The sequence below is a fragment of the Hypomesus transpacificus genome, chromosome 6 (assembly GCF_021917145.1).
Source record: "Hypomesus transpacificus isolate Combined female chromosome 6, fHypTra1, whole genome shotgun sequence".
NCBI lineage: Eukaryota > Metazoa > Chordata > Actinopteri > Osmeriformes > Osmeridae > Hypomesus > Hypomesus transpacificus.
In genome coordinates this window covers 9,765,289-9,786,787 of record NC_061065.1, presented here as the reverse complement: position 1 = coordinate 9,786,787, position 21,499 = coordinate 9,765,289, and the positions used below count along the sequence as shown (strand labels likewise).

The 21,499-nt window shown below is 51.5% G+C and overlaps 1 protein-coding gene across 1 annotated transcript; it reads right to left on the bottom strand.

Moving 5' to 3' along the window:
- Positions 1 to 1,189: 1,189 nt before the first annotated feature.
- On the bottom strand, positions 1,190 to 21,056 carry LOC124469056 (centrosomal protein of 128 kDa-like). The gene is made up of 24 exons (XM_047022146.1): positions 20,949 to 21,056; positions 20,044 to 20,213; positions 19,881 to 19,967; positions 19,472 to 19,598; positions 19,112 to 19,236; positions 18,426 to 18,517; positions 16,592 to 16,664; positions 16,101 to 16,217; positions 15,070 to 15,156; positions 14,903 to 14,977; positions 14,453 to 14,765; positions 14,236 to 14,375; positions 13,215 to 13,502; positions 11,846 to 12,421; positions 10,792 to 10,956; positions 10,042 to 10,239; positions 8,963 to 9,022; positions 8,696 to 8,855; positions 6,685 to 6,734; positions 5,969 to 5,992; positions 4,185 to 4,262; positions 3,551 to 3,664; positions 2,377 to 2,485; positions 1,190 to 2,183 (listed from the first exon to the last, which is right to left on the bottom strand). The coding sequence occupies exons 2-24, from the start codon at positions 20,191 to 20,193 to the stop codon at positions 2,089 to 2,091; spliced, it is 3,303 nt and encodes a 1,100-aa protein (XP_046878102.1). The 5' UTR covers positions 20,194 to 20,213; positions 20,949 to 21,056; the 3' UTR covers positions 1,190 to 2,088.
- Positions 21,057 to 21,499: the final 443 nt, after the last annotated feature.

The window sequence follows — 21,499 nt, the reverse complement described above, 5'->3', positions numbered from 1 at the left end:
ATATTTTGTTGTGCTTAGGAGAGGGCTGGGTGGGTGTGCGAGCTCATGCAGACACAAGAGCACCGCTGCACACTTCATCACAGCGAGAAGCTTTAGAAACACTGTAGCTACCCTCTATTCACAAATGACCTATTTTTGACAAGATGAAGCTAGTCATTGTGGAGTCCAATATAACTGAGACTGGAGAATGTGTGTGTGTGTGTGTTTACTGTCAGTCACTTGCTGCCAGTTTTGAGGTCTCCTGTGTAACAATCAAGACGCAACAACACAGCTTCAATGACCTGATTTACCCGCCTGTCTGATTTTATCGAGAGAGAAAACATTCAATAATTCATCCGGAATTGATTTGAATATGAGTGACCTCCTTTGAATATCTTTGAATGTAATCCATGCCTACCTCATTTTGGTAACACTTACAAAATATGTGTTTTTCTTTCTCATACATATGCAAATTAAGATTACCGTTGGGTGTTTTTTGACAACGGAAATCCAAGCAAAACCTCAAAATTCTTGATTTTATTCATCATCCATTGCTCACAGAACCGAATATTTGAATGAAACAGCTTGAATAAGCAGGTAGTGTAAATGGGACAGCTCTCACCTGGAATCTAGCTCCACTTGCCCTCTACTGGACTGCCAAGCAGCTGTTAAGCAGTTAGAACAGGCTTTAATCAGACAGAGGTTCTGAACGCCTTTTGGCTTGGGTGTCTAACTGAAACACGCTTTGGTTTGGCCAAGATCAAGATATCAGTACGCCTGGATATGGTTCAATAACTCATCCGTGTTTGTCCAGTCCTTTTTACAAGCAATGTCGCAGAGGCCTTCACAGACGTGTCCATACTTCCTGCCCCTTCATGTTGTGAGGTGGAGAAGGCTAGCCTGCAGAAGAGGCTCCTGCAGGGGATGCTTCTCACTGGCTCTGGTGAGAACGTTATCTTAAAAGTGGGTTAGTGTTCGGGACGCTTCAGTTGAGTCGTTTGCTCAGGGTGCTGTGCTGGGAGGGTTTTGTGTTTGTAGTTGCAACTTTAAAGTGAGGCTGAACCGAGGGGGGCCTCTGAAATAAGTGAGGCTGAACCGAGGGGGGCCTCTGGAATAAGTGAGGCTCTGCATGGACGAGGGCAACACCAGCAGACAGACCAACACCTCAACATGAATGAGACTGAAGTAAAGAAAAACAAACCATGTCACAGAGGTTTTTATTATCACATATATTCTTTCTAAATGTCAATAGAAAATATACATCTTTAGTGCTTGTTGGCGATTCTTTAAAAAAACACTGCATACGGAATTTAAAGGATGAGGGACGATTATTCCCGACGGTAGAAAAATTAAATAAAATATGTTACAGCTATGGTAAAAGTGTTAAAGCTAAAAAGACAATTATTTGTCATTATTTGCTGAGCATAATAGCGTAAATGCATGTACAAAGTTAAAAAGGCACCACAGTATCGCTAAAAACAAATATATAAACAGTCACTGTTAATTGCTTTAGATAACATAAAATGTTGGCATGATCCAGTCCAAATGACCAGTAAAGAGGTAAACAGGAGACTTCAAACCGTGTTCTTTGTTATAAACTGAAATGGTGAGCGATAAAAAAAACAACTAAAGATGAAATTGAATTTAGCTTCAGAAATGCTGTAGGGCCATTTTGACTTTCATTCCATTCTTTTGCACATTCAGATAAACACTCGCATAAACGTTCACACGGAAACACCTTCAACAGCCGTCGTCGTTGAGCACCCCCAGGCGTTTCAGCACGTAAACACTCCCAAGGTTACCTTGTTCTGCACAGCACCACACAGCACCGCCTGTTCCCCTGGCTGCAGCCTTGTTGAGGTAGTCACCGAAGACGGCTGTGTCTTCTCTCCAGGCCCCTGGGTGCAGAGTAGCTGCCAGGTTCAGAGCAGGTGAGCACAGGGTGAGCAGGCGAGTAATGGACTGACTGGAGCACCATGTGTTGAGGAGCGTGGAGGGAACGTTGGGCCTCACGCCGGGTTGACTTATTGGCTGTCGGCACCGTTTCCAGAGGGGGTTGTGTTGAGCACCGTGTGTGACAGTTCAGCGAGGGCGCGGGGGGCGCTGGGTCTAGGTGCTGACGGAGTCCGACAGACCGTTGACGGGGGGGCAGCTCTCTGCAGGGAGGCTGCCGGTCAGTTCTGATGACAGGAGGAGGGGAGGGGCTGAGGGGGGGACACAGAACAATACAACAGTTGTGTGTGTGTGAGTTTGTTGTGAGTGGTGTATGTGTGTGGTATGTGAGTTTTGTGTGAATAACAGGGTTTTACAAATAATAATAAATACTAATACATTTATATAACAAATGCCTTGAACCACAGCAACGTACAGTTCAGGGGAAATGTGAACCTGACTCACAGGAGGTGTCCTGGCGCAGGGAGCTATGGAAGAAGTTGCTGGGGCCTCGTATGGACGATGACATGGCAGCCAATCGGATGCTGCGAGAAGTGGCATCCATTTTCTCATCCTAAAGGGAAGACGACAAAGATGTAGATCAGCGTCGCAAACGACCGACATCCCAACACACTCACACACACAACACATACACACCACACGCACAGTGTAACAACACAACAGGAAACAACATCTGTCCACCGTCCAGGAGGGGACTTGAGAGTGCATGTTTGGAGAGGTTCTTTAAGGGAACTGCGTGTGGAGGGCCAGGGCCACTGTGGTGAAACCAACTGCTGCTCCTGCCAGCAATCAGACTTTCTAAAGACTTCCCTTCACTTCCTCTAAATCAACCCTGGGGTGGGTGGCTGCCATTAGGCTAATGCAATCACTGCTAAGCACTCGATGCAGGGAGTCAATTGGAAACCCTCCTCAGCGATGTGTGAGATGGATGCCTGTTAAAAAGGGACTCTTATTTACAGGGGCTGAGGACTCTGGGTGCCAATCTACTGTCAACGTTGAGATGCTTCTGTGGGCCCGGACACACAGAGATGAATACTGTGTTTGAGACAGATTGTCTCTCCTTCTCTCTCTCTCTGGTTCTCTCACTTCCCCCTCTCTCTCCATGTCCCCTCTCTCTCTGTCTAGCCTCTTCCCCCATCCCTCTCTCTCCCCCCACCTGTCCCTCTCCCTTGTAAGCCTAATGTCCTCCATGTTTTTATCCAGGCACCCAAGGAGAGCAGAGAGAGGACCAGCTATGAGAGGAACTTCCTGTCTGGATGTGGAGGGGCTACAGGGGGAGATCAAAGCAGGAGCACTGGAGGAGCCTGAAATAAAGAGTGGGGGTTGCTTTCTAAGCTTGTGTGTTTTGGATTACCACAAAGACTGCGGCCTGTGCTCAGAAGGTTTTTATTACTTTTATTATTTGTATTATTGCTTTTATTGATTTTATGTAAAGCACATTGAGCTGCAATTCTTGTATGAAATGTGCTATATAAATAAAGTCTTCTTATTATTATTATTATAAACAACGCGTTCCACGGTTGCATACAAGACATTTCACATCGCCCACCAATCGCAGCTTTGATTGGGTGTCTAGTGGTTGCTGGGGGGGGGGGGGGGGGGGGGGGGGGGGCTGTACCCTGTACTCCTGGATCTTGCGTTTTGATTCTTCCAGCTGGTGTTGAAGGTCTCCAACGATGTCCTTGTACTTCACATAGCACTCATCCACCACCTGCTTCTGGTGATGGGATTCCTGGGAGAAGGTACGTTGCAGACATTACTGACACAGAGGGGAGAATGTTACCCACACAGAGGGGACAATGTTACCCACAGAGAGGGGAGAATGTTACCCACACAGAGGGGAGAATGTTACCCACACAGAGGGGAGAATGTTACCCACACAGAGGGGAGAATGCTACCCACACAGAGGGGAGAATGTTACCCACACAGAGGGGAGAATGCTACCCACACAGAGGGGAGAATGCTACCCACACAGAGGGGAGAATGTTACCCACACAGAGGGGAGAATGTTACCCACAGAGAGGGGAGAATGTTACCCACACAGAGGGGAGAATGCTACCCACACAGAGGGGAGAATGTTACCCACACAGAGGGGAGAATGCTACCCACACAGAGGGGAGAATGTTACCCACACAGAGGGGAGAATGCTACCCACACAGAGGGGAGAATGCTACCCACACAGAGGGGAGAATGCTACCCACACAGAGGGGAGAATGCTACCCACACAGAGGGGAGGAGCTGTGCTGTCCTACCTCCAGGTCTCTGATGTCGTCCATCAGACCCAGTTTCTCCGGGACAGACTCCAGGTGATTCAAGGCCACTCTGGTGCTCTGGAGAAAAGCTCCAGACGTTAGACACACACACACACACACTCTTACAAGCACCTATACACACACATTCTCCTTTCCTCGCATACTGCAATTTGTGTCAATCACTACACTGTAGGTAAGTGAAGTCTTTAGCAGGAAGTGACAGTTTAGAGCTGTACTGTTCCTGCATAGTCCCTTCAAGAAACAAAGAGCCCCAATCAGAGCGCTGTAGAACTGACCAGAGGCCAGCTGTTTCACCTTGACTGACTCACTACAGGAAGGGAGGCTGAGCTAGTAACCATTATTAATGCTTTAAACTGTACAATCATGCCTGTGTGATTTGCCTGAGTGTTCCCAGCAGTGTACAGTCAGTATAAGTGATTAGAACCTAACCAAAAGAAGCAACAAGTTAAAAAAAACTTTATAGGGCTCTAATAGCTACCCCGCTTCAGCAGTGCGGTAGCAGGGAAACGTGGTGATGAGCGTGAGCCTAAACAGGTGATGTGGGGTGGTCGCTGGATGTTTCAGAGATGACATGCTAAAGGGTTACTGGGAGTCACACACACACACACACACCAGCCTCAGAGTGGGGGAAGTGACAAGGGGGGGTTGCGGTGAGCACTCCACTGACGAGCGATCTTGTACAGAAAAAGCAGCCTGCTGATTGGTGGACGAGCGCCACACGGTTCGGGGTCGATAAGCACCGCCATGTCGTAAGAAAAACAGATTAGAATGAATGTCTTGGACGCCCCCCCACCACCCCCCCCCCCCCCCCCGCCCCAGGTGACTCAGGGCCAGCCAGCCTGCTGGGGGGGGGAACAGTGATGGAGAAGAGGAGAGCCCCCTGCTAGGGGGGGGAACAGTGATGGAGAAGAGGAGAGCCCCCTGCTAGCCTGCTGGGGGGGGGGGGGGGGGGGACTGTGATGGAGAAGAGGAGAGCCCCCTGCTAGCCTGCTGGGGGGGGGGGGGGGGGACTGTGATGGAGAAGAGGAGAGCCCCCTGCTAGCCTGCTGGGGGGGGGGGGGGGGGGACTGTGATGGAGAAGAGGAGAGCCCCCTGCTAGCCTGCTGGGGGGGGGGGGGACTGTGATGGAGAAGAGGAGAGCCCCCTGCTAGCCTGCTGGGGGGGGGGGGGGGGGACTGTGATGGAGAAGAGGAGAGCCCCCTGCTAGCCTGCTGGGGGGGGGGGGGAGACTGTGATTAGGAGTAAACGCCTCATCAGCCAGTGTGCTGTTTTCACACCCCTTTAAAGATCCGTCGAGGGTCTATAAGAGCTGATGTGTTGTAGATGATGGATTTCCAGCTCCACGGCGAGGGTTTGGGTGCATGAGAATGCGAGCGAGGCCGACTGTGCGTTTTCCCTGCTCGGGTCAGTGGTGTTGAGTTAGGCCCTGGTGAGCCACCATCCTTACCCGGAACATGATTCCATGAGCTGACTCGATGATGATTAAATGATGGCCAATGCTTCAGCAGAAGCAATCACTCACTATCTCACCTCCATTAATACGCTTCGTGGGTTTATATGAAACGTGTCGTGCGCTGAACTTCTCATCAGTGCTCCAGGAAGAACTAGGTTCATTACTACGAACCATCAACATCTGACTTGTGAAACAGCTGGTGACCTTATAACCGACCATGGGCCCTCTCGTCCACCAGCACGCCAGGGTGATATCAGACGTGATGTTAGATGTTCCTCACTACGGGGGCTGAGCAAACAGAGCCTCTCACCTTCTCCAGCTCCAACACACGCTCCTGGGGATAGACAAGCAGCTCAGTTACGAGACGTTCAGTCAGCCTGTCAGTCAGTCAGTGTGCGAGGGACTGAGAGCGAGTGAGTGAAAGTGAGATACTGAGAGAGCAGGAGAGTGACAGCTGTGTGTTGGAGTGAGGGAATAAACTCAAGCAATCTAACAAAAACCAGCCGTCTGAAGACAACACTTCTCCTCCTCTCTCATCCCCCTCTCTCTCACCCCCCCCCCCCCCCCCCCCCTCTCTCTCTCTCTCTCTCTCAACCCCCCTCTCTCTCATCCCCCTCTAAAGCACTGTTCTGTCTAACAATGTGTAAATGAGGCTGTGCTTCTTATATGCCATTCCGACACACACCTGCTAGATTGTTCTCCATTTCTCCTCTCCATAACTCCACTTCCTGATGGTGGTGGCTGTGGAGTGTGTGTGTGTGTGTGTATAAATGTGAGTGTGTATAAATCTGTGTGTGTGTATGCGTGTGTGTGTGTGTGTATGGACGAAGCGGGGCCCATCTGTGACAGTGCGTCTGCACCTGCCAGCGTTTGTCTGGAATGAATCAGCCCCCTCAGACCAGACAACGTTTTAATTAAGAGGGATGAGAGTGCAGCGAGTCTACCACACACACACGCACACACACAGTTATACACACACACACCCACACACAGAAGAGGGGTATTTGGGTGTGTTGATGTGCGTACCTGTAGACTCCTCATGTCCTCCTCCCTCCTGTGGTTCTTCTCCAGGAGCTCTGGAATGAGACAGCACCAGTGAGAGCTGAGACCTGCACTGCTTGCTGTGTGGTTATGAGTGTATGTGTGTGTGTGTGTGTCTGGGTGTGTGTCTGTGAGCGCGAGTGTGTGTTGCGTCTGAGCACAAACCTACAGCAAACACACCATCATTCATGAAACCAATCTGAGACCACCTGGCCGTAACAGTGTTCCAGCCATCATCCCCCACACTGCCCTCAGCCCCGCCCAGCTAAGCGCTGGCCCAGATCTGTGCACCCACACTGGGACGCCAGCTCCCTCCTGCTCCCCCCTGCTCCCTCCTGCTCCCCCCTGCTCCCTCCTGCTCCCCCCTGCTCCCTCCTGCTCCCCCCTGCTCCCTCCTGCTCCCCCCTGCTCCCCCCTGCTCCCTCCTGCTCCCCCCTGCTACCCCCCTGCACCCCCCTGCTCCCTCCTGCTCCCCCCTGCTCCCTCCTGCTCCCTCCTGCTCCCTCCTGCTCCCCCCTGCTCCCTGCCACAGAGCTGGGGAGGAGGGGAGGCATAGGAGAGGGGGGATGTGGGTAGGGGGAGAGAGCGGAGGTGACGGATTTATAGATCTGGAGGGGAGGTGGAGAGGTGGAGGGTGGTAGCAAAATAGCACAGCCTTGTGCCCTCTTGTGCTCCCCACATTTAATATTCCATCACCCATGGAGGACTGCTTCTCTACCTCCCTCCTGTCTTGGCTGAGTGGGTTGAGGGTTGGGGGTCGGAGGGATAAGGGGGGGGGAACTCCCTCACCCCCCCGACCCCAACACCCTTCAGCCAAGACACACCACCTCAGGAATCCTCAAACAGCTGCCACTCTCCTGATCCCAGCTTACAGGCCTCGGCTCACCGTTCTACCGCCGCCCTGAGGGCAGGGGGCAGTGTGCTGGAGCTCCCCCTGGTGGCAGAGGGTGCCAACCACCTCCTGACACCATCTGTTCCCGTCAAAGGGGGGAGATATAACGAGGCATGGTCTCACACCCATCAGGGCTCACCTCCACCCATCAGGGCTCACTTCCACCCATCAGGGCTCACCTCCACTCATCAGGGCTCACCTCCACCCATCAGGGCTCACCTCCACCCATCAGGGCTCACCTCCAGCCATCAGGGCTCACCTCCAGCCATCAGGGCTCACCTCCATCTACCAGGGCTCACCTCCACTCATCAGGGCTCACCTCCTGCCATCAGGGCTCACCTCCACTCATCAGGGCTCACCTCCTGCCATCAGGGCTCACCTCCACCCATCAGGGCTCACCTCCACCCATCAGGGCTCACCTCCACCCATCAGGGCTCACCTCCAGCCTGGGGAAAGTTTTCTAAACTCTCCCAAAAAAGATACACGGTTGAAGGCTCTGAACACAAAGCTGATTATCTCCCTCTCCCTCTCTCTTTCTCTGTCTGCCTCGGTTTTTATGTCTCTGAAGATGCAACTTCAATTAGGCTGCTCTCTTAGCATTGTTTGTGTGAACCCTGCTGAACCCTACCTAGCCTCGTCCACTTCGTTAAGAGTCATTATGTGGATATTCAACACAGGGAGATGGGCTGCCCTTCACCAAGCACGGACGGGCAGAAGATAAGAGGGCTACACACACACACACATACAGCTTTCAAACAAACACACACACACACACAGCTTACACACACACACACACACGATCCAATTAGCTAGCAACCAACTGGACTGTTGACCTGTAAAATAACAAGCTACTTTGTGATCCAACATAAATCAGTCTGGTCCATACTCCACCCCTCCTCATCCTCATTACAACATACAGTACATGTAAACAAGACGGATGCACACGCAGCCTCCACTGCTGGAGAGGAAACTTCCAGAAGGTTGTAAAGTGCTAGCATATATATTTGTACATATTTATTTACACACATATAACCCAAGTGAGGTCCAGGTGGCTGTCTCCTCTGTGTATAATGAGACTAGCAGCTTCTGTGTGTGTGTGTGTACCGGTCTTCTCGGACTGCAGGGACAGCAGCTTGCTCTCCTGCTTCTCCAGGCGCTGCAGGAGGGTGAGGCGGTCAGAGTCTCTGGTCTGGATCTGTCTCCTCATCCTCCTCTCTGCTGCCCCGCGCTCACACATCTCCCCGCTCAGCCAGCGCAGCTTCGCCTGACACACACACACACACACACAGGTGAAGCTACACAGGTGCACGCAAGGTGCTGACACATCCATTGTTAAGGACAAACACACACAGAGAACACAGAGTACGCTACCTTGGTGTCAGCCAGCCAGCAGTGGGGGTCTCTGAGGAGGCCAGGGCTGCCAGATAAGATCTGGGAACAAGGTAGGTAGCACGTTCTTATGAAGGGAGGCCCTGTTAACACCTTCCCATAGCTAGCAAAGATACAGCCACGGTGAGAACGAACACTTTTGGTGACAAAAACGTCAAAACTCCCCAGAAATCACACGGCTCCCAGCTCCCTAAACTGGTATGAGGGAGTTACAAAATGCCCGATTTACAGCGACTTCACACAAACAAGCGCTTTGAGAGAGAGAGAGAGAGACAGAGAGAGGAGAGAGAGAGGAGAGAGAGGAGAGAGAGAGGAGAGAGAGGAGATATCTCTGTCACATTAAAGAGAGCCTCCCCCCAGACTAGGTTCTGTGCTGTCAGCAGCACCAACACAGTCTGACACTCTCCACTGCTGACACAGGGTGGGAGGCTGCCTGCCTGGCTAGGTGTGTGTGTGTGTGTGTGTTTGGGGCTGGGTGTTAGGAAGTGTGTTTGTGCGTGTACTTGTGTGTGGGTATCTTGGTGTCTCTTGTTATGCAAGTGTGTTTGTGTGTGTATGTGTGTGCGTTCATGATTAGAACTGTGACTGTGAGTAATGCTATTTTTTGGGAGTCGGGGGTGCAACCTGCCGGTTCCTCTCCCTAAAACCTGCTGGCAGATAAACAGGTGTGTGACAACAGCAGCCTTAGAGACAGAGTAGGAAGCTGTTTTGACAGTCCCAACCGAGGAGACAAGCACACGCCCACACACACACACACACACACACACACACACACAGAGCCGTGTTAAGATGGAGTGTGTATGTGTACCCTGTATGTGTGTGTCTGAAGCTCGCTCTCTCCTCTGTGAGAGGGGAGGAGAGAGGGGAAGAGGAGAGTTTCTCAGACTCATACTGATCTGTCATTAGGCCAGTCCCAGGCAGCCTGACTTTCCACCAGGGCAGAGTACACCTGACCGTGCTAGCATCACTGGGCTGGCTCACATCACCAGGCTGCTGGCTGGCTCACCTGCGCAGACTGAGCATGTGCAGGTGTGTGTGTGCAGGTGTGTGTGTGTGTGTACCTGTAGTGTGTCTGGGGCGTCCTTGCCCAGGGCTCTGCAGGCTGCATCTATCTCGCCCCCCGCTGTGCTGAGGACAGCCTCCTGCTCTACCAGCACACCACGCAGCCTCTCCTCCAGCCCCGCCCTCGCCTCCTCCAGCCCCGCCCTCGCCTCCTCCGACACACGCCGACGCTCCGCTTCCGAGGCAGACCAGCGCACCTGGGGCAGAGAGGAGACAGGGGGGGCAGAGAGGCAGTGGCAGAATATCAGAAAAGGAACAAGAGAAGGACAGACAATTGTATCCAGTAGACAGGCAGACAGACAGACAGACAGACAGACAGACAGACAGGCAGGCAGGCAGGCAGGCAGGCAGGCAGGCAGGCAGGCAGGCAGGCAGGCAGGCAGGCAGGCAGGCAGACAGACAGACACATCGTATAACAGCAGGTTCATCCGGTCCCAGATAATGCTCCAGTGTGATGTGTCCCCAGCCTCAGAGAGTCATCTCTCCTGGCTGTCAGGCCAGCGGGGGTCCATCCAGCCGGGACCAGAGAAAGTGTCATATCAGACATCATTACCTGGCCATTACCCAGCAGCAGTACAGCAGTGGTGCTACCATAGTAACGAGCCTACCGTCCATCCATCCATCCTGCTGTCAGACAGCTGTGATGAGCGAGGGTTAGCTCTGTAAACTCTGTCATGCACAGCTCGCCAGGGGACCAGCACATGCCACTCCTGGCAGGAGGAGTTCATCCACGTCGTTAAGTGACTCACTTTTTCATCAACTTCCTGCTTGAGCTGCTGGTATTTCCTGTGGAGGATGCGGTTGGCTTCCTGAGAGCTGGCCAGCTGCTGGGTCAGCTTGTCACACTCGGCCTTCATCCTGTCCAGCTTCACACCCAGCGCCCTCTGCAGCTCCTGAGACGCCCCTGCAGCCGCCTGAGAGCAGACACACACAGGAGGGGGAAAGAGGGGTTTGGAGAGATACAGGGGGGAGAGAGAGAGAGAGACCAGAGAGCTCAGACACACCCACACACTCACAGAGAGAGACAGAGAGCTCATCAGGTCTAAAAGGGGCACAGTTCAAACAGATTGGGCGGGTAGCTACTTAAGCCCATATCCCCAGGCCCTCGTCCCAAGCCCTTTCCTCATCAGCTCTTTGAGATGATACCATTAGAGTGAGTGATGCCAGATGATAGGAACATCAGGGTGAGGCTAATGGCCAGCGACAAGACTGGGGCATATCTACGAGCACCATCCTGTCTGCTAGACAAAGGATTCACAGAGGGAGGGAGGGAGGGAGGGAGAGGAGGTGGGGGTGAGGGAGGGAGGGAGGGGGGGGGGAGGGAGGGAGCAGAGCACAGCCCCTCTCCCATCACACTGGGCACTCTGACGACCTGTCTCCCATCAACGGACAAACTGATGAGACACTTAAGAAAGGAGAACAGGAAATGTTGAAATTAGCAGCTGAATATTCCAGACTAGTGGAGCCCAGCCTGGGGAGGCAGGCAGGGAGGGATAGAAGGTTCTGGACTGGTGAGTACTCACTACAGAAGGATACAGTAGGTGAGTGCTGTCATGGCTGGCTTAAACACCAGCAGCTCAAATGCTGTACCACTCCTGAGCCGGGAGGTGTGTTATCTCCACCCCAGTATATGGGGAAAGCCAAAACACAGTTCTAGTCTAGATGAATCATGACATATACTGGTCACAAACTGGTTGTAAACCGTATGTGTGTATGCATGTGTGTGTGTGTGTCCAGTATGTGAGTGAACGGTGAACGAGTGTGTGCACATTGACTGTGTGCACGTGTGTGACGGCGTCATACCATCATCTCCAGGAGCCGGGCTTCCGTCTGCTCCAGCCTGCTCCTGCCCTCCTGGGCCGCAGCCTTCACCCCCGCCAGCTCCCTCTGGTGCTCCTGCCTCTCCTGCTCCAGACGCCCCCCCAGCGAGGCGCTCTGCTCCCGGGCCTGGCTCGCGCTCACCTGCAGCTCAGCGCTGGCTCTCTGGAGCTCCCTCCTGGAGGCCTCCTCCTCAGCCAGCCTGGATGCCAGCTGAGCCCGGCTGGCTCGCAGCTCCGTCACGGCGGCCTGCAGCTCCTCCCGGTCCCCCTGGTGCCTCCGGGTCTGGGCCTCCAGCGCCTCCTCCAGCCTCTGGTTCTCCTGGCGCAGCCGGGCCTGCCGCTGGGCCTCCTCCTCCCCGGCCTCCCGGGCCTCCAGCAGCTCCTGCTCCAGGCCCAGGCGGCGGCCTCGTGTCTCCGACAGCTGCACCTCCTTCTGGTGCAGCTCCTCCTCGCGCTGGGCCAGGCGGGAGAGGGCCTCGGCCAGCTCCTTCCTCACCCCCTCCGCCTGCTGGGACGCAGCCCTCACCTGGGTTAGGGAGCCCTCCCTCTCCTCACATACCTGGGAGGGGGCAGGAGGAGGAGGAGGGGGAGGAGGGAGATGGAGAGAGAGGGAGAGAAAGAGAGGGAAGAGGATGAAGACAGGCAGAGGAGGACGGGAGAGAAGAGAAGGAGAGAAGGAGAGAGCGGAGAGGAGAAAAGGGGGGATGGAGAGAGAGGGCGGATCAGAGACTCAGAGATAAGGGAGGAGGGTGAGGAGGTCAGGAGTGGAGGGGAGCCCGATATGGAAACTACAAACAGAGCCTGGCTGTAGATAAAGGACACGACCAGCTTGTTCAGGCCTGATTGGCTCTCCTCCCCTCAGGTGAAGCAGACTGTTGCGTGGAAGCCACCGGAACACCAAGGCTTTGTTCGAGCTCAGCTTCTAATCATTTAATTGAGCCTTTAAATTCTGCGTTGTGGTTTGTGAGCGCTGGCATTAATTTGCCTGGCGTAGTCAGAGCCAGGTGGGAACCATCATCTGCTGCCACCAATGAGGAGGATGAAGAGGAGGTGAAGGAGGGAGGTGATTACTTTGGAGGTGAGTGACTACACACATGTGCAAGGTGACTTTCAACTTCAGGAAAAGACTGAGTCATGCTCGAAAGTAGGCCAGGGATGCAGGAACAGCAAGCCCTGCTTCTGGTTAGTGTCTGGAGGTAAAACGAACCAAGTGTGTTCTCTCACCAGGTGTGTGTGTGGACCTTAGAGGGTGACCCTCTCCACCCCCTGAGCTCCACTGGCCCTCCACTCTGCTCACTCCCCCCCCCCCCCCCCTGTCCTACGACGAAGGCGGTCCGTCCCCGCTCTCTGACCTGCTTGGCCTTGTCAGCGTCCAGTCGGGCCTGTGCGCGGGCCTCCTCCAGCTCCCGCTGCAGCCTCCGAGCCCGGGCCCTCCACTGGCGGACGGCCTCCTGCGCGCGGGCCCTCAGCTGCTCCCTACTGCGGGCGCTCTCCTCCAGCTGGGCCTCCGCCTCCTCCGCCCGCTGGGCCGCCCGGGCCCTCTCAGCCGCGCACGCCTCCGAGCGCGCCTGGATGTCCTTCAGCTGCTGCAGCATGGAGAGCTGCTGGTGCTCCCGACGAGACAGGTCTGAGGACAGAGCCTGGGGAGGGGGAGGGGGAGGAGGGGAGGGGGGGGAGGTAAATGGAGACGGAAAAAGAAAGAGAGACACACACACAAAGACAGATGGAGATGTCTGGTATAAAGGGGGAACGAGAGACTCTGCTTTCAGAACCCAATGCGGTGTGCTCACAGGCCCACTCTCTCTTTCAAACCCACAACTTTGTCACTGCTCATTTGTTGTGTGACTTTGAATTCATTTCAGTTATATCAAAGGCTGCCTCCGGAGCCCGATCCAACACAAAACACTCGTTTTGTGTCTTGCCTCCAGTTTGAACTTTGACGCATTTCACTTCACGCTGAATTGAAAACTCCAAGACCCAAAGAAGCGAGAGGCGTCGCTGACATTAATAAACATTTCTGCAACAAGGTCTCTATTCCACCAGCTCTGCAGTGCCGTGTGAGGACTATGTTGAGAGGTGACAGATCCTGAGTAGCACGCCTCTGATCTCTCTCAGCCCTCAAGTCAGCTGACACACTCAGGAAGAGGAAGTGACACGAGGCGAGCGCTCACAACCTGGTCTCCACCTTGGAAGCCTTGCACACACTTACCTGAGCACACACACACACGCATTCACAGACACACAAACAACGCTCGTTTGCACACTGCCCCCCCCCCCCCCACACACACACAGCTACACACACAGACAAACGCATGCTGTAGCTACACACACTCACACAGACTGACACCAAGACGCACACACGCACACACACACCTCGACCTGTGTGCAGAGCAGAAGTCTGTCTCCCTCCTTGCGCTCCAGGCTCGTCTTCAGCTCCTCCAGCTCTCTGAGGGCTGCCGTTCTGCTGAGCTGCCCTCGCAGTGCCTGCACCTCCCGCTCCAGCTCCAACACGTCTGCACACACACACACACACGTCACAAACACGTCACACACACGTCACACAACACACGCTCACTGTCCAACTCAGTACCTGGGCCCAGGTCTCCTGCCCTGCTGTCCCTGGCCAGGTAGTCTCTGGGCTGGGTGGAGGGCTGGGTGGCCACCCTCTGCTGCTCCACCCTCTGCTGCTCCACCCTCTGCTGCTCCACCCTCTGCTGCTCCAGCCTCTGCTGCTCCAGCCTCTGCTGCTCCACCCTCTGCTGCTCCACCCTCTGCTGCTCCACCCTCTGCTGCTCCAGCCTCTGCTGCTCCAGCCTCTGCTGCTCCACCCTCTGCTGCTCCAGCCTCTGCTGCTCCAGCCTCTGCTGCTCCAGCCTCAGAAGCTGCTCACGCAAGTCCTCCACCTGGACACACAGCACCAGGGGCAGAGGGTTACCCACACACACACACTAGCATGAGCACAACACACACTCAAGCATAACACACACACACCCCAGCGCAACACACACACACCCACTGACACTGATACACACACACATACCTGTTGTAGTAGGGTATTCCTGCCTCCCTCTGATTGGTCCAGCTGTTTCCTGGCTCTCTCCAGCTCCTGCTCCAACTGGGGGTCAGATAGCATGTCAGGTGACGTGTGTTATATACTGTACTCTTGTGACTCCCGCATGCTTCTTGAGTCCTGCTCCAGCCCCTCACCTTGGTTTTGTCAGCTTTTGAGCTGAGGAGTCTGATCTTAACCACCTCCTCACTCTCCATGACCCGAGCCTCTCGCCTCCTCAGGGCCTGCACCACAGACACACACACACACACACAGTCAGTGCCTGGACCAGCAAATCAGCACACACAACACATCTTCCTTCAGCACTCGTTTTGATCCCATCAGAGATCTGAGCTGGGGGCTGGGGGTGAGAGTGATGCTGAACAGTCTCCTTTCCTCCTCCTCTCCCCCCCCCCCTTCCAGGACCTCATGGTGGATTTGTACCAGCTCTTAACACACCCTCCCACTCACTCTGTACAGGCTTAGAGACTCATCACTGCATCTGCCAGAGAGAGAGACAGAGGGGGAGAGAGAGAGAGAGACAGAGGGAGAGAGAGAGAGAGACAGAGGGAGAGAGAGAAAGAGAGCGACAGAGGGAGAGAGAGAAAGAGAGAGACAGAGGGAGAAAGAGAAAGAGAGAGAAACCTCCACCACCCCAATGAGTCATCATCCTCATTCCCTCTCATGAGCAGAGCCAGCAGACTAATACCAGCGCCCCTCCCAGCACCTCCACCACCCTTTTAACAGCAAAACTGATCTACTTCCTCTTCATTTCATTCTCTTGTTTACTTACTCCTTAATTTGGGAACAAATACATTATTTCCCATAACCAGAGGCCCATTGGCTTCTCATTAGAGTACTGAGGAGCAGAGACATACAAATTAAGCTTCTCTTATCTGAGCCTGTTCTCTGTGCTAAGGAAAGAGAGAGAGAGAGAGAGAGAGAGAGAGAGAGAGAGACAGAGAGACAGAGAGAGAGAGACAGTGGTTGGGCCCACCACAGGTGAAGACTGCCCCCTTGTGGAAGAGACCTGTGCTGGGCTGATCAGGTGATGGGGACCAGTGGGTTAGGTGAGTTAGCGTAGCTGTTTGGGAGGGTGAGAAGGAGGGAGGGATGGGAATGAGGGAGGGAAGGGAATAAGGGAAGGAGGGATGGGAATGAGGGAGGGAGGGTGGGAGGGATGCGTCACCTCCTGCAGTTCGTCAGACGTGCTCCCCCGTGCCTCTGGTGGTCGCTCTGTGCTCTGTCGCTCTGCACGCATCTCTCTCTCCATCTCCTGCAGTCGCTGCTCCACTCGGCTCGACACCTGTAGGGGGACAGGTAGAGAGGGAGGGAGGGATAGAGGGTGAGACAGAGGGAGAGAGAGAGACAGAGGGAGAGAGACAGAGGGAGAGAGACACAGGGAGATGGGAGGGAGAGAGGGAGGCACGTAAACAGGAGAGATTTTAACAGTGTTAAAAAAGACTGTTCATCTGGAGATATGTATTCGTGATCATGAGGGAAGTGTCAAATGTGAACATGTATAATGTATATTATAGAGCACAGTGCCTGATAGTTGAGATGTTGTTATGTTTGCACTCAGCACATAAAATATAATTTAGGCTTTTAGCACTATTGATAGATTGGATAAAAGTGTCTGATAAATGAATAACATGTAAGCATGCGATCGTCTCAGCTCACCAAATCTTGCTGCTGTGAAGCCGTAAGATGCTCTGCCAGATTCTCCAACGCTCGCCTGGTGTCAACATCCGACCTTACAAACCAGATAAATGAGACAAGAAGAGAAAGGGGAGACCACTGGGCTCGTAAACGATCAGCATCAGAGTAACTACAACACAGGCTCTTCTCCTGTCTGGCCCCCCAGTGGTGGAATCAACTCCCCACCTCCATCAGAGACACTGACTGTTTCCCCACCTTCAAGAAAAGGCTCAAGACTCACTTGTTCCGGGAGTACGATGGTACTTAGGAATGATTTGCTGGACCTGATGATAGTTTCCTCCAGGATCACAATGACTCTTATTGATAGACTTGCTACTCTTGCTGGTTAGTTGTAACGGTTTTAAATTATTGTACTCGCTGTGAAATATTTAACTGTTGCTTGCTTTTCTACTGGAACACTCTTGCACTTTTTGAGGTTCATGTTGTTTAATTGTAACTTGTATAACTACATGCTCTTATGGGTCTTCCCTTTGGCACTTATTTGGTTTTTCACAATGTATGCTTCATGTTTTGGGCTACCCGCAATGTTTGGGGCTATCTCGTTGTTATGATCAGTGACCTATGCACATTTGTAAAGCTCTCCTGGAAGTTGCTTTGGATAAAAGCATCTGCTAAATGAATAAATGTAATGTAAACTACCAAATAAAGTGCCGTTGCAAGAGACAAATATTGTTCTTATTAAAGTGTTTGATTTTATAATCCATCTCCTACTCATAACCCAGCATCACAGATGGGCTCTAAGGCGGATCACTGTAAAGCAAACGTCAACACCAGGTCAAAGGCTAGGCTACAACACCAAGGGCACGTTCTCCGTACGTCGCTAACTCAATTAGCTGGATTTGATTGTCGACGATTTGTCATGATCTTGGATTGTTCGGTTCTTCGAAGGTCATCCTGGACTTGCTGTCATAGCAACAGGCCTGTAAGCTTGAACCTGCTCGGGAGCAGGTTTATTTGATGTAAACACGATTAGATTGAGGCTTTACAAGCAGAGGTGAAACAGGAAGTCTGTCACGACCATGTCTTATCCGTTTTTACGACAACAACCTGTTGCAGAAGGTGCACAAACAATGAGCAGAATAGCACATTGTGTGATAGACAGGTCCAATTAGCACAGCGAGACAGGATACTATACTTTTGGAGAGATAGCGTTTTCGGTTTTCTCGTGAGGGTGTCATTTACATCATTAATTTGTTGGAACCACATTAAATTATTATATGACATTAGATGATGAACAATGTAATTATGAAAATAAGAAAATACAAAGACAAATAGGCCTAGCCTACTGTAATAAGTGATAAAACATCCAATGTGGTCACTACATTTAATTTGTCTGCTACTTTTTGCCAGCCCTCTCCTGGATTTTGCTGACTTTGAGGTGTTCCCTGCCGTTTGGTTAAATCTTCCAATTTGGAGTAACCTTCAAGCAACCTTCAAGTTTGGCTCTGTTGCGGAAAACACGAGGCGCTCTTTTTGGCCATGGTGAGCACCCATAGAATTATGTGAGCAGCCAATAGCAGCATTGCTGATCAAGGTTTCTACCATTGATACATACCCCCTTTTAGACCAACGCATAACTCAATCCAGCTATACTAATCATAAACAACAAGGGTGTTGGAAGAACCAAATTAGCCTGATCATGATTAGCCCGATGATGTCATCTTGGATGTGTCATTTGATCTCCGATGTAATAAGCGACGTACGGAGAAGGGGCCCCAGGTCAAAGGCTAGGTTCTAAGGCTAGGTTCTAAGGCTCGGCTGCAAGGTTCGGCTGCAAGGCCCCGGAGCTCTCTACCTGTTCCTCCTGAGGACCTCTGTGTCCAGGTCGCCGCCCAGACGGATCTGGTCGCTGCGCAGGTCTCTGAGGGACTGGTGCAGATTGTGGATCTGGAGACAGGAGACAGGACACACAAACACACACACACTCATGACTATGAGGGCTGTGGGAGAATGTAAAGGGCACTTGCTGTTAATCCCAGGGAGTGTGGATCTGGACATGAAGGGGGAGGCAGATACATGACTTCAATGTATCAGAGCCGCAACAACAGGTTTACTGAGGTTCACACCTAATATTGTCTGGTTATTATTGCCCTGCTCCAAATATTTACAAAGTCCCGGAGCTATAATTTACGGGCCTGTGAGGATGTGGGAGAAAATAAGGATTTCGCATTTGAATGTTAATCCCAATCAGAAGATCAATTATTCACAGAGGACACAAGGATATTAACTATAGATTTTGTACTACTAAGTACTCCAAACTTTGTTTGACTGCCACACTGTTATGGAGTCACTGCACCATCTAGAGGAAGAGTTGTGTATCTACACTCCCCTACATGAGCGCTGTCGCTCCAGGGATTTATTAGATAGATAATACATGAATAAAGAGTACATAGAGTATACGTATAGATACATACACACATACACTACATGAGATCTGTTCATCCCCTAGCTAAGAGCGTCTGGAGGAGAGAGCACACTCACATCCTCTCCGGCCTGTCTGGGAGAACAGAAGCGCACAGTGGCTGACCGGGATCGCCTCCTGCCCCCGGCCCACTCCGAGCTCCCATAATCCTTCAGGGGAGAGGTTGGGTAGAAACGCTGGCCTTCTGCAAACAAGTATTTTCCCCTCATTACGTATTTGATGATGAGGTTTAAAAAAATGACTGACTTAAATTCTGGATTTTTGGCAGTGAAGGGGAGGGGTCGATGGAACTACACAAACCCCCCTCCTGTCTACGGGCCAGTTTGGCTAGATTAAAGCTTGAACTGGTGAAGCACAAGCACTACAGGCCACCAGATGTACAGGTGTACAAGTATCTAGGTCTGCTTCCAGGGCCTGACCTGAGGAGTTTCCCCCCTCCAGATCGCTGGTGTGCAGGGTTGACCCCGAGGCACTGGGAGCCCGGCTGGGCCTTCTCTGCCTCTGGCTCTGGAGCTGCAGAATAGACTCCTCCAGATCCTCCCTCAACTTGGACCGAGAGGAGAGAGATGTTAGGGAGGACCAGAGAGAGTGTAAGAGAAAGAGAGAGGGTCGGGGGTGGAGAGAGTGTGAGAGGGAGTGAGAGGGAGATGGAGAGAGGGGAAAAAGAGTGCAAGAGGAGTGGGAAGGAGAGAGGGACAGAGTGTCATTGAGAGTAGTAGAGCTAGGAGATTCATCAAATAAATCCAGAAACGAAAGTGACAGAATGTGAGCTGGGGTGACATTACAGTATGTATGATTGCAGGGTTCTCATTTCCTTATGCTACCCACCGTTGCCATGGCTTCTGCCTGGTCATCTGTATGTTCTCTGTACTCGCCCAGCATACGATCAACTTTGTTCAAGTTTCTACTTGTGTCCTGACAAATAAAAATGGCTGTTAGGGGTATTGGAACAACTTGACAGCTATAGACATGGAGATGAAGATAGGGGAACCTGTAAAGTGCTTGTCAATGTGTTGATTTTCTCAGAGATGACTGCATCGGTCTCGGTTCTGTCTCGTCTGGCTCTCGGGCGTGATTCTCTCCCCCGGGATCGAACCCCTCTCGTCCTTTGAAAGCTGTCCGATTCGCTGGATGATTCCATTGTTTTGGACCGGGGAAGTCCTTGTCAGCGAAAAAAAAATGCTGATTTACAAGTCTCGTTATTAGTCTAAGCTGTGATTTAATCAGATTATCGAGAAGATACGTTTGTTTACATGGCATGGCCCACGCAAAAGATCGTTGAAAGCAGACTTTATTGTAGCTGTGATGATAACATCGCTATGATACATACGAGTGGGTTATGTCTGGTACTTAGGGTTCTAGTGTCACGTAGTAATAGTATCTGATTTGTTTTGGGATTCAATCTGACCCTCACTTTATCAGTGAAGCTTGTTAGACAAGCTAACTACTGAACTGCAGCTAGCAAACGAAGAAAACTACTATAGTTAAGAGCTGACCTTGTTTGATAACGTTGCTATGATGCTCAGTTTTGTACAGTAGCTACCAATCGATGGTGTGTGGTTTGTTTATACATTTTGCTATTAAATCCAGCTAACTAGCTAACTATAGAACACACCCCAACCAACAAGTTATCAAATAAACGAATAAAAAGATAGCCCTAATAGGCTAATCCAACAAGACATCTACTTAACGTTCACAAGTAAACCGAACTGAACTCCAAGCAACAGGTTTGTTAGCACTAGCTAGCCAGTAACACTGTCACTAGCAACAAGTTTATTCAGGCTTGCAATCTGTAGTCCTAAAATTAGTGGTTAATTCAATGGAAAGACAATTCAGGGATTCACTTTAAACCAAAAATACAATACATGCTTAATGTGCGCCATTTGCTTCACTTACCAGTACGGAATTACTTCATCAAAACCTATTGCAGGTCACTTTACCAAGAAGTGACACCTGAAGATGTTCAACTAGCTTCTCTCTGCTATGGCAACTTGAACTGACCGCCTTTGAACAGGAAGACAACAAACCAGAAAATTGTAACGTGTTGGGAATTGTAGTTTTCTGAAGCGTTGGAGTACTTGAATTTGTTTCTCTTGACAACTACATTGTCCAAAGCTTCAGTGATGGAAATAATATATTGCGCCACCTCTGCCGCTCTTCTAGACAATATAATCAGAAAAATAAATTGATCAAAGTGGAGATCGTTGGCCAGCCATGAATTATCTTTGGTCAGTCACAAAAAATTATGACAAACAAAATAATTCTAACAATAATTTTCACAATTACTATTCAAACGTACAGATATCACATCATACAATTGAGTGTATGTGAAAAAATATTGTATTTTCCATTCAGTAATTATGAAGAAGCCTACTCTGTGAAACAACTTCGATTAGTTTGGTAAGAAATAGAGTTTCACTTCTCATTTTTTTACACACGAGTGTCTA